Genomic DNA, 13,785 nt, shown 5'->3' with positions numbered 1-13,785 from the left:
AAGAAACAATTAGAGAGAACACAAAAGCATATATCAATAAAAACAAATTCAAAATTGAAAATACAATAACTCAACAGATGCATATATGGCTAAGCAGACAGATACACACGTCCGATTTCTAATTGGATACAATTTTTGAAAGTTTTTACGTGACAGTCAATGTACGGTTAGGGGGTGGGTTGGGTGCCCGCTAACATGTTTAATCCCGTCATATTCTGTATGTGCCTGTCTAAAACCAGGAGCGTGTAATTCAGTAGTTACATTTATTTATTATTCACTATTTTGTGCATAAATTAGGCCGTTAGTTTTCTCGTATGAATTGTTTTTCACTTGTCAGTTCGGTGTGTTTTATAGCTGACTATGTGGTATGGGCTTTGTGCATTGTTGAAGGCCGTACGATGACCTATAGTTGTTCATTTTGTGTCGTTTAGTCTTTTGCGAAGAGTTGTTTCAATACCACATCTTCTTTTTGATGTATACTGCAATAAAATCAATCAATGGATTATAGACTTTTGGTCTGAATCTCAGAGGTGAGTCCAAGTGGGTCATAAATTACAATAGAGCTACATTAAGGCTACAGAATATGTGTATACAATGACCACGTAACTTATAACCACCAATAGTAATACAGTTTGTTTAATGTGAAGATGTAAAGATTAAGAGATAATTTTTGATATTCAACTGGTTTGCTTTCTTCAATTATGTTTTTTGTTTGTTTAATTTTTAAAGTATAAAGTTTGTGCTTAACTTCCTCGAACATTACAGTCTTTCTACCGTGATGGCAAAAACTAAACGATTCGTAATTCTGGTTACCATTAGCACCTTAATGTCTACCCACCCATATGCATTTCATTCAAATTTTGACTTATTTTGAAGAAGACAGAAGGGACCATATTAATATTCCCCAGTTACCCTTGGCGTCATCGGTAAATTATGCGGTTGAGCAAAGCATCAATCATCAACATTACCTTAGTCATTTGCTTTGTTTCTTCTTTCATGTCTTAACAGTTATAAAAAAAACCGAAACGTTTCAGTTGGTACTGACCGATTTCTGCACCCCATTATTTGTTAATGACACGCGTACGTAATGGCTGATTGTTGGTTGCTTAACGTTCACTTGCAAATATGTCATGCGTGTTCAGGATAATCACAAAATAGCAACACATATTACATGTAGGTCCTGGAAGGAGACCCTCCGGAATTACGCCAGAGAAGTTTGGACTGCCACTGGATTAAATTAGGTATATTGAATAAGGACATAAATGTTGCCTTTCAACAGGCCATTTACGGACCTCTCATAAAGTTTTTGCAAGGGTTCGCACAGTGTATTAACGTGGTGTTCTCTCTACACGAGACATTTGATCTAATATTTTCATTCGGACTGGACGTGACTGCGTACTTTTACATCCCACACAATAAAACGGGTGGCCAACTTCGGTCAGCTTTTACTGTCGGTCGGAAAAAAATACCAAAGTGACCATATAATACTTATAGTACTTATAATTATTTGGCATTGCACAAGTTCATGCGTTTTTTACGTCTTTACCTAAACCCGTTGGATATATACATGATATACTGACTTAAACTTTAGGTACATGATTAACCTCCTACTTGTAATTCGCTTTGAAATAACTATCAGTTATTTAATTACTCCTTTGTCGATATTTTATGTATATGGTTGTTGTGCCTTGTACCGAAATTTTGAGTTGAGCTAATTGCAACTGTACAGGGTTTTTTTTTTTATCTTGTTGTGCTGTTACGCGAGTGTCCGGTGTAAAGGAGAGGGTTGGGGGCTCACTTGTTTAATCCCGCCGCATTTTTTTTTGTGTGTGTCGGTCCAACGTCAGGAGCCTGTGGTACATTGGTTATATAGACCTGTCATAATTTTTTTATTTTTTAATACATACTTTTTAAGTTATCAATATATTTGTTAGTTTCCTCGTTTTAATTATTTCACATGTGTTTTTTTTTTTATATCGGGGCCTTTTTTAGTAGACTATATGGTATAGGTTTTCCTCATTGTGAAATGTTGTACATTGCCCGGGACTATAATAATTGTTTTATAAATACACCCACTTCATTTAAACTTAGGTGGAAAGTTGTCTCACTGGCCATCAGACCACATCTACAAAGCTTTAGATGCAAAAAAAAAAAAAATCAACTAAAATAAATCAATTGGAATGTCATGTAAGTCATTCGGCAAACTAAGTTCAACGAGATCCTATGTCTGCTTTCGTCTAGGCAAATGTGGAAAAACATCGGTTTTGGAAGAGCCTTAAATTGTGAAAAGTAAGTCATTAAAGTTTTATTGACTGAACTATACTTTATCTGGAATATATTTATTAACTGTTCATTTCATCTGGAATAACGTTGAAAGTCCCAATTTTCAATAAAAAAAAAACATTCCTATCTGATGTACGTTGGTTAATCATTGAAAGTTTGGCTTTGCATGACTGATATTTTAAGTTCAACTAATTTGACTAAGTTAACAGATAAAAATTTACAATTAAATAGAGAAATAGAGTCGCCGACATCATCTCGAATACCTTGACAAGAAAGTGATTTGTGACGGCTTTTGTCAAGGAACTGTACATTGATTATTTAAAAACGCACAACGAACGCGACACATTTGGTGGAACGAACAATACAGTAAGAGAAAACTTATTTAGTATGATATTGCGTTTATTCTAAGTTCTACGGAACATTTGAAGACATGCAGTATTGCAACGTACAGTTATTCATTATTGCCTAAGGTATTGATACGCAAATGTGTATGTACGAAAAGATATTCAGCATTGTGTTATCTCATAACACGTATGAAATTGCACCATGTCTGTGCGTTTTGCATCGAGCAGTTTTATCAAACGTTCTATGCAATATCTAAAACTTACAATAACTGTATAATTGAATAAATAAACTATCATGCACATTGACATATTTATATACTCGTATAAGTTCTAGAGAGGCATTCGAAATTGTTGTCATCCCAAATGTTGTCCTAATTATCGCTTCGAACGCGTCAACGTCCGGATTCATTTGTATCGGGGTTATACGGGGTGATTGTGTGAGTAATCTTAAACACATTATTACTAACTGGTCACTTACAAATAACATGTTTAACTTTTGACTGTTGAGTGTTATCAATATTGATGACTAACAAAATCATCATTGGAAAATACTAATTTACAAGCTGTTGATACAGACATTTTCCTGTCATTACTAGCCGACACTCTGGGAAAATCATTTATATAGTCATGCGAATCTATTCGAAAAGTAAAGGTCTAGATATTGTACTGATTATATGGTAGCAATTCGTTACTGTCAATTATAATGCAATTCTTTCAATTCGTTTAATAGAAGGCGAAGGATACCAGAGGGACATTCAAACTCATAAATTGAAAGCAAACTGACAAACACGAATAAGACAACCAGACAAAAAAAGTTCACAAAACACAAATAGAAAAACAAAGACTAAGTTTGATTTCGGGTGCTCTGGAACATCATTTCTAACAATAGTTAAATACGTTTTATAAAACATCATAAACACTGTAATCTACTGCGGAACACTATATCGTCATGATCGTAGCTACAGGAACAAAAAGATACAAATGTAGCTACGAAATCTGATGAAATCCCTCACGAATCAGGCAAATCAATATAACAATACACAAAGGAATCGAATGGTCGGCAAAACGGAACAAGACTGGGTAAGGGTCTTCTGCTTAGCATGAATCATCCACCATGTGCATCAAAACTGATTTACAAATGTCACAATAAGTCATTGGGACAAAATTAGGAGGAATACACATCAGACAACTTTCAATGTATTTGTTTTTATCATTATTTGTTCATGTTGAATCAATATTGACAACAGAATAAAAATGTCAGAAAGGTTGTCGGAAAATGTCAGTCTTACTGACCGTCCTTTGTACACAACACATTAACAATAATGACCAATTCGCTGTTGTACAGTCAATAATTTGTAAGTGGCTTTGCTGCTCTTTTTATTTTGAATGTTAGTATTTTTTTTTTATTTGTGTTGTATAGAAATACTAATATAATGATACATTATTTTATTTTATTTAAGCTTAACGAATTGATTAAGTATTGAACAATATACAAATAAACATAGGCAACATTTAAAATAATCAATACCCAGCAATTAAAATCGTATTGAGCTGTTTCATTAGTATTCTTCTTAAAATACGTGCTAACAAAATATCATAGTTTAAAAAATAGGTTGTTGACAGAGCATTTACATAATAAAATCAAAATTGTAAATTGGTTAATTGAAATATGCTGTTACCTTTAAATATAAATTCATCAATATCAATAAATAGTTCTTTTAAACATATATTTTAGATCAAATAATTAGATACAGATTCTGTCGAGTGAAAAATGTGTATAGTTGTTTTTATAGTTTTGGCTATATCGTATCACAATTCATAATTGCAATAAAAAAAATAGTAATGGGTTGTGATACTTCATAAACATGTCAATTCTGAAAGCACTGTATTTGCCAACGGTTAGAAAGTATTTACAAGTATGGATCTACACATACGTTAATTCGCTGAATGTCTTTGTTCCCCATATTCCGCTTATATACAAAACAACTGTATAAATACGGCCTCGTAGTAAACGCCATGGGTCACCTAATGCTCTTCTTGCTAATTTAGATTGTTCTCCATCGTTCTTCCGAAATGTTAAAAGTTCGTCAATCCATATTCCAAGATACATGTACTTGTATTAACCCATTTCCAGTATGTTGTCACCTCATACTGATTTTACATTTGATAACTAAAATCAACTTATACAATTGTAATACTGATTTTACATTTGATAACTCAATCACCTAATACTGATTTTACATTTGATAACTTAATCACCTAATACTGATTTTACATTTTCTAAATTAAATCAGATTATACAGATGTTGCAGCGGGTTATACTGTATTTCATTTTGAAACAACAAAAAAACTATTGAATTTGCATCCACTACTGCTAATTTCATTTTAAAGATTTTCTGATGGATTCAAAATGTTGCATGTGTAAATTATATCATTACATAATAAACATAAAACAAAAAAAGTATTCAACTAAAAATTTGTCATCCAACAAAAAATAAAACATTTGATAAATTTATTTTAATCTTTGCTGCTAAATTTTGATTCATAAAAGGCAATACAATCTTGAAATGACACATGCATATAAATGACGACAGTGAAGATATTGTGAGCAGGTGGGATTTTTTTTAATTTTTTTTTTTTCGATTTTTTTTTACTTTTCTTTTGAACATGAAATTGATATATATGTACAAATAAAATGAGGCCTTTTCCACAACTGCATCTGAAAACGAATAAAGAAAAAAACATTTAGATTAATATCTGCTTGACCACAGTGGGTAATATATCTTTCAAAATGTTACTAAATGTTTGACACAAAGTTAATTGCAATGGCAATTATACAAAAACATTTTCTCTTAATTCTAATTCTTATTTAGAAATTGCACGAAAACACGAATGTTATCATTTTTTTTTTAATTTAATTCACATGTGCACTTTATAGTGGGACCTCATGTTATCATGAATGATAAGTTTTATTGTGTAATGCAATCAGAATAACGTATTATAATGAAACATACATCTAATGTAATTATTTAATAAGAACAATATAGTTGCAGTCCTTAAATCTGTCCTTTTTTGTTTTAATTGGTAAGTTATTTCAGTTTCAAAATGTTTATGACATCTGTTTGACAGCACTGTCTGCAGTCAAAATAAATAAATCATTTCAACGAATTAATATAATTAACGGGTATTTTGGAAGAATCAGGCTCGTAAATACAAAAATAAATTGGGTGCACGATAACAAACTGAGTTTGGTAACGGAAACAAAGATTGCGTATACATTTTAGGTAACGTTCTGGAATCTTTTTTTTTATTAAGATAATGTGCTCCAGCGGATAACATATGTTTTGCATGACTGTTTTAAATTAGCATAACGCATATATGTTTGGCAAATTTTAAAAAGAAAGTATCAGATTAACTTTTGGAACACGAATACTGAGTATTAAGAATATCATCTTGTAGTTAAGGTAACAAGTTGGTTTAATAGTATTGTCAAACTATTTTGTTATCGCCATAAATATACCACAGTAACACGGATATGTTTTTTTCTCAATCGATTTATGAATTTCGAACAGTAGTATACTACTGTTGCCTTTATTTGTCATTTGTCAATCAATCATAAACATTTTCAACATATAAAATATATGCTCACCTTTCTTTACTCTTCAACTAACATTGGAGCTGGGTCTTCTACATTTACATCACTGAAATCAAAAATTGCATTACTAACATTTTCTAAATCAAACACAACAACAAAGACAATTTCAATATGCAGAAAACTCTACAATCTCTTTCGTCAAATTTTTCATAAAAAAACAAATCAAGAAGTTATGTGTATGTGTACTGAAAAGACGTTACATCTAGTACCCACAAAACAATTTGGGTTATTACTACACAAATCTTGTTTGTGGATTACACGTTCTAACATATACTTGCATCTACATACGTGGTTAACTAGTTTAGATTTAAATTTCACGAACAGTACGGTATGTGGTCTTAAACACAAAGTAAATACATGATACAGTACTAACGTTGATTTTATTCAAGATTGATGATTATTTTTAGAGAGCAGTTTTAGTTATAAAAATACCCATGTAACCTATACTAGTAAATACAATCTTATAAATAGGCAAATGTATTATAACTACATTATAAACAGATAAAACAAATGTAGATTAAATGACAAACTTTGTTAGCTTCCTTAATATATATTCAGATGCAAGGATTACACCCAATGCAGATCTTATATACAAAATACAATTGAACACTTAAAATTAATGTAACTTAATTATTCCCAATAATTGATAAACACTAATAATTTGTTCTTTTGTTCGAATGCATATACTAATTACCTGACATTTGTATATACTTGTTAACATTTATTCACTTGCTACTTACTTAGGAATTGAACAAGGAAGACACAGCAAAGCTTTCTGTCTGAACGCTTCATAGGCTCTTGTAATATGCATGTTACCATTATTGTTAATTGCATTGGAAGCCCAATAGAGCAAATGAAAGAATTTGTAAGGAACGCCATTCATCCACCAATAGCGGAACATATCGAACAACTGAGGTACCTGCCAAAAGTAAAGAATTTCTTAGTAACAATGCATACCATCAACAATACAAAATGCCACCCAAAGTCAATAACTTACAATTTTATGAAAGCTTTTTTTTCAATAAGATACTAAAAGAGGGACGAAAGATACCAGAGGGACAGTCAAACTCACAGATCAAAATTAAACTGACAACGCTATTGCTAAAAATGAAAAGGAAAACAGACAAACAATAGCATACATGACACAACATAGAAAACCAAAGAATAAACTAACAGATGTATATCATATCATTGGCAGGATAAAATATGTTACTACAAATTGTATTGTGTAATACATGTGAGAAAACGATAATTTTAATACAATGATGGTCTTATTACATGAATAAGCTTTGCAAAAATTGGCAATTTTTCGTCATATAAATAAAAGTTTCTTCAACATGCAATCTATATATTTAAGTTTTTCCTTCTGATTTCGCCGCCGTAAATTTTAATTGTTTGCATTCCATTGGTACATTAGCTAGCAACGTTTTGAAATGATATGAACAGGAATATGGATCTATGGAACACTATATCTCTCCAATACTATCAATTTTACATCTTCTGTATACCAATATCTCATAAAAACCTTCATTTATTTTTTGTATTTAACAGAAAATCAGCATGTATAATGAGATGCTAGTTGCTGTTAAACGATCATAATTCTATGGTTAATTACGTTAACCAAATATTTCAACCTCATATGGATCAAATCAACGGATGGAAGCATAAACACCATGCGCATCTTAAGTAGACAGTGTCCACCACAAATCTCCAAGAGCAATAGAAAAAAAGGAAAACTAAGCGATGTCTTTTTGACATTTCAGAGGATTTGATTTGATTTTTTGTGTTTTAATGCCACTATTTAGCACCGCATTTATGTTATTTCGTGGCGGCCAGTTGATATAGGTTTATTAGTGGAGAAAGCCAGTGTGCCCGGAGAAAAACCACCAACCTTCGATAGGAAAACTGACAATCCAAATCAATTAAGATTGGAGTCGAGTGAATTCGCATGAGCGGGGTTCGAACTAACAACCTCATTATTGGTTAGTGATCACAGTAGTAACTTAATAGACCACTCGGCCACCGAGGCCCCTGCATTTTATAAGAAGTACAGGAGCTAAAAGTATGTTATCATATATAAATTGTTGTTTGTTTCCATTATTTACAGAAGAATTTGTAAAACATTCTATTGCATGACGTAGTCATATCGTCATATGCTTCTTAAAAAACACCACGAGATTTTGGTAGGACTAAATGTATAAAAAAGACATAACCCATATGAGAGTATCAATACAAACTGCTTTACAAAGTCAAGGTAATTTAAACAGAAGATTGGTTTCTATCCTTCACGTGTTTATCAAGTATACGTATAAATATTTATAGGGTTCATACCAGTACAATCCCTTAACCAATCCAGTTGAAACAATTAACAGAATATACAATGGAAACGGAAACGTGGAATGTGTCGAAGAGACAACAACCTGACAAAACTGCAGAAATTAGCCCTAATGCCATCAATTGGTCTTTAATAAAGCAGGCAAAACAATCCCGCCCACAAATGAGAACTTTACTAAACAATAAAGACAATAGTTGTGGGAAATGTTTACCAGAATGAACTCCTAAAAAGTTTACTTATTTTCGGAACTACTGTAAATAGAATGAAAAGAGTTAATTTTTATCAGTAAACCGTCTGGGAGATTGACTTTTATCGTTTACTGTATTCAGTAAATAGATAATTTAATTGAGGTAAGTAAAGTTATGAATATGTTTGCATTGCAACGTTGAACCAGATTTGTAAACACAGCTTTTTTTCTTTGTTCCATTTTGCAGAAATTGATTTATTTTATTATGTAATTTGTTTTGATAATTTAAATTTATAATAGCGGTCTTCTTTCTTCCAGCTAGTAGCTGATACGATTTGTTTTCAGAGAACTTTTAAAAAAAGACGAGTTTTATTTGCAACTGCATTAGCTATGTATTACTAGTTTTCCCACTGCACATAAATTATTATGTTAACAGAAAGTTTCAGTTCTAACATACCAATACAATACTAGTTACTCCGAGACTGTAGAGTGAATATTTGTAAAACATTATAATTCACTTAGCAAAAGGGATATAGGGAAGCCCCTCATAGATAAAACTATGACATACAATATTGAACGATTATTAAAACTAGAAATAAATCTTACGGAACAATAGTCTTTAAGATGCAATCTCAGGTTTTTTCCATATTTTTTACCAATTCCTGGAATATCTTGCAACTCTTTGTCTATCCAACCTTCACTTAAAACAAACTTGGTAAACTTCGGCCAATAACCTGAAATGATATAAATCATTAAGACATACATGTATACTATGTAAAAGCCTTGTAATGTTATGAGAAACAGGTTGGTAGTACATACAATAAAAGCTTTAAAAAAAGGTTTAGTCAATCTATCCATTGAATGTACTTATTAGACATAAATATGCTCAGGCATGTCATGATCACGTTCAATTTGTTTAGTTGTCCGTCTTACTTATTTGATTTGTCGCTTCTTTTGTTACCTTCACCTGTTCAAAAGTTCAAGTATATTTCGTTGATGTTTTGTTTTGTCTGATGATATGACAATACAAATTGAACCTTGTTTAATTATTAGTGCTTGATACATTCTTTCACAACTTTAAGATGTGCTAAAAATCATATACAGATCTAATGTGGTATGATTATCGATAAATAACGATCAGATGTTAACAACAAAACATAATCTCATTGACTTAACAACTAACAAAACCTAAACCATATAGTAAGCTATACAAGGCATCTAGACAATGTGAATTAACTTTAAAGAATACATGTATAGCCTGATTTAAACTAACACAATAAACAAATAATCTGACAGACAGTAATAAACGATATTTCTTAAACTTTGTACACATGAGTTTAGTTTTTGTTTCTTTTTAATGTATGTGTCGTATTTCCTTTTTCTTATTTACTCACAAGAGTTGTAACTTAACTCCCAGTTCAGTGTATTCATCAATCTTGGTCTTGTTAATTCCAATGAGGAAATCATGTCTGTGTCCCATTCGAAACATCCTCCTGAAATAGATATGAAACAAATATTATGATGCAATAATTGTGTATCAATGGTTCTGATTGGATGACAGTAAGTGTAGGATTCTCTATTGCCTTTTTTTTTTACTTAGGAAGCCGACATTTTAAATTCTGAAATGTATTGACATCCAATTTGATATGCACGTTGTCAGATAAACTCACTTTGAGACAGTAGAACTACCGACGTACGTCCGCAAAGCTTTAAATGTAGTTCAATTATCTATTATATACCATGCTGCGCTGACACTGTCACATATTTTACTATGCAGCAAAAAACATAACGCATAATGTTGGAGAGAACCATTTATATTGCTTTTTATTGAAATGGTAACATCACAATGAGAATCTGGATTCAATTCGCAAATAAGACATGTATATTAAGTTTTACTCAAGATGGAAACACTGATAACTCTTGTCTTAAATGCAGGTCTATCAATTTATGAAATGAGATTCCGATCGACGCACTGATTAATCTTTTATATGAATAATGGCCATCATTTAAAATTAAAATGCTAAATAAAATACAAATCTCGTAAATTTCATATTAATATTTGATGTCACCTTTTCAAAAAAGTTTAAGAATATTCGAACATACATGTAGCAGGCTTTTTTTCTCAAACTTTTGTATCAGAATATACATGTTTATTCAGGAGATAATTTCAGTTACCTTTTATTTTGTTTCAGGTAATTCAATATCTGTACATGAACACATGAAGACACAAACCCAATTAGAACACATTCATTTATTACGGTCAATATTGGTCTTAAACAATAAACAGTTATATAGCAAATTGTTCCCAGTCTTGTTCTTCTAAACTTTAAAATCTAACCTTTTAATATTGCTTATTGAAATTACAAAAGGTAAACAGAAGAGCATATGGTAGATATCTATTTAAACACTATAACAACGGTATTAAAGATAAAACAAAAACTGTGCAAGTAAACTAAAGCTGTTCATTATTTAATCGCAGAATTCAATAACAGTTATGTGTACACAAAGTATTTAATTATTCCCTTTCAGAGAACAACTACCATTATTGAAAATAGCATTTGACTGATTTATGATCATCCTATTCAATCCATATAAGTTTTTGTTGATACATAACGTTATTGTGGGTTTGTTCTTATACATTTGTCAATGTGCTTTATTCAATGTGTGAATCCTTAACTTTTAATTGCAATAGAAACATGAAAAACTTACCTGGACAATTTGCCTTAAAATAGTCTTTCAAGAATGACGGGAGTGGATACGATTCACTCCCGACTGTGGAATTCCACTGAACCCATTCTATGTGTGGAATACCATTTTCACGCAGATTCAAATACACCATATTGGTTTTATCAAGTAAACGTGAACTGAAATTATAAATTTAGATATAAACTTGATTTGATTTTAAAAGATTTACTTTTTTTTATGATTAATTCTATGTTTGCTGCTTACAAATATGAAAACCTACTATTATATGACTGAAACCAACAATATATCATATTATTCAGTCATTTCCGAGATGTTCATATCAACATGACCGTTTCAGGTATAATTGCCTCACAAATGACCATCATTGGTTCCTCCTAAACAGCACAAGTAACAAAGAATTTAATTTCCACAACACAATAATGTCACTGTGGATAGATTATGGTCCGACCAAAAATTCTCCATCAAAATGTTATGTGCCGATGCTAATACCCATGCAAACCAAAGACCATTGGCTTGCCATAAGTATTTCTAAGAAGCATTAGAATGCCCTTATCACCAATTTACAAAAGGGTTTACGTACACGCCCCAGCTGCTTGAATGGCCTGAGTCGAACCCCGTCTAATTCTTAGAAGCATGCACAACATTGGAGTTTGACATTGGAGTTTGAAGCGTGTTTTTTTCACTCTTTTGTTACAATCTCAGTTATGAAATATATGAAGACACAGTACGTTGAATTTGTTCTTGCCCCGGGAAAAAAATCTCCGTAAAAGTTAATATTTTTTACGAATAAACTATATTCAAGTGAATAATTAATTAACTCAATGAAGAAAATATCGATCGTTTACAAATGAAAAAAAAATAAAATATTACAACATAATACGGACTGGGGATGTCACCGAACGACTTTAAAATTGAACAAAATCAATACCATACGGAAGGACATAAAGGTCACCAACCGTTAGTTAAATTGTGAAAAAGAATCAGCTAACAGAAAAAAGTCAAATATTTCATATGGAACAAATAATGACCTGATTTAAAAAAAAATAACATACAAACGAAAAACAACCAAAGAATATAAAGTGTTGCGTACGTCATAGTATCTTTCGGTGATAACAAAATATTTAACGTATTAAAGAAAATATGGTATTGTAAAACTTTATTTCAATGAAATAGATGTATGTAACCATGTATTGTGAGATTTCGCGTTGTTCATGTTTTTATAATGATTTAAAAAAAAATCTATGCAAATTTCATTTGATTTATCAATGAATTATAACACATAAACACTACGATTGGTACGGTACAATTCTTACATTGATGTATATTGAACAAAAACATGGCAACTGATATTTTGTTTAAAAGAAAACAAGTAGACCAAATAATCTCCCCCTTTAACACAGAAAAAAAAAGAAACAAAACAAAACAAAAAACCGTAAAAATCACCAATGGCTTACTATGGTTATTCTATTTTAACATCTATAACTTTCCATGTTTAGTCACTAGACACAATTTACGTTGTTTACTGTTATTTTTAAGGATTACTCTTTCTAGAAAATAGATCTAATAATTATTTAGATGATTATATTTGAATGCCTGATAAAAATGTTCCCATTGACCATTTTTTTTATAAATGTATAATGCTAAGCCATCTGTGAAAGTCTTATGCAATTTAAATTATTTTTTAATAGTTTTTGAGAATTTAAACATAACGATAAAGCTATGAAAAATCAAGAGAGAACATTTTCCCGTCACAATTCTGATGGCTAATGTCTTAAAACATGCACATTGACCTCTCTCTTTCTCTCTCTCTCTCTATATATATATATATATATATATATGTGTGTGTGCTCTTATGATTCCTTTATTAATGCTTTATCAATATATACAATTGTTTTGAAAAGCTTAGTATTTTGAAACTGAGAAGCGAACTCCTTTAAAAAAGTTACAACATCATAACTGTCCTTGCTTGAAAATTACCTCATTGACAAGCACACCCTATCCCCTTATTGGTATATCAGAAGACCTTCATTTAAATTAAAATAATTAAACTTGAATTCTAGACATTAACATCGAACTTTGTGTAATGACAGTTTAGATCTCGGCAGCAGACCAACCCCCCCCCCCAAAAAAAAAAATTGATACAGGGTAAACTATTTTTGTTCATTAGTTTGTTACAATACAAACATACAATGACACAGTATGTAAAGTCATTTTCTGATTATTGGTCATGTATAGAAAAAAAATCGACGTAAGCAAATGATATCCAAGTTTGAAA

General features: G+C 31.1%; 1 protein-coding gene across 1 annotated transcript; it reads right to left on the bottom strand.

Moving 5' to 3' along the window:
- Positions 1–4,058: 4,058 nt before the first annotated feature.
- LOC143051069 (uncharacterized) lies at positions 4,059–11,666 on the bottom strand. Its single transcript, XM_076224116.1, has 6 exons — positions 11,514–11,666; positions 10,199–10,297; positions 9,411–9,538; positions 7,023–7,201; positions 6,277–6,328; positions 4,059–5,346 (listed from the first exon to the last, which is right to left on the bottom strand). Exons 1-5 carry the CDS (start codon positions 11,641–11,643, stop codon positions 6,283–6,285), a joined length of 582 nt encoding a protein of 193 aa, XP_076080231.1. The 5' UTR covers positions 11,644–11,666; the 3' UTR covers positions 4,059–5,346; positions 6,277–6,282.
- Between the last annotated feature and the right edge of the window lie 2,119 nt (positions 11,667–13,785).

This window comes from Mytilus galloprovincialis, chromosome 11 (assembly GCF_965363235.1).
Source record: "Mytilus galloprovincialis chromosome 11, xbMytGall1.hap1.1, whole genome shotgun sequence".
NCBI lineage: Eukaryota > Metazoa > Mollusca > Bivalvia > Mytilida > Mytilidae > Mytilus > Mytilus galloprovincialis.
Note: the sequence above shows the minus strand (reverse complement) of the source record. Positions and strands in the feature narration are given on the sequence as shown.

What these genes read in the sequence shown, in the direction of transcription:
- LOC143051069 (XM_076224116.1), bottom strand. Translation starts at nt 11,643, where the DNA reads ATGGTGTATTTGAATCTGCGTGAAAATGGTATTCCACACATAGAATGG. An exon ending in TTTTAAGGCAAATTGTCCAG is followed by an intron (nt 10,298 to 11,513) that starts GTAAGTTTTTCA and finishes TATCTATTTCAG; the next exon opens with GAGGATGTTTCGAATGGGAC. An exon ending in CTTCCTTGTTCAATTCCTAA is followed by an intron (nt 6,329 to 7,022) that starts GTAAGTAGCAAG and finishes TTTTGATTTCAG; the next exon opens with TGATGTAAATGTAGAAGACC.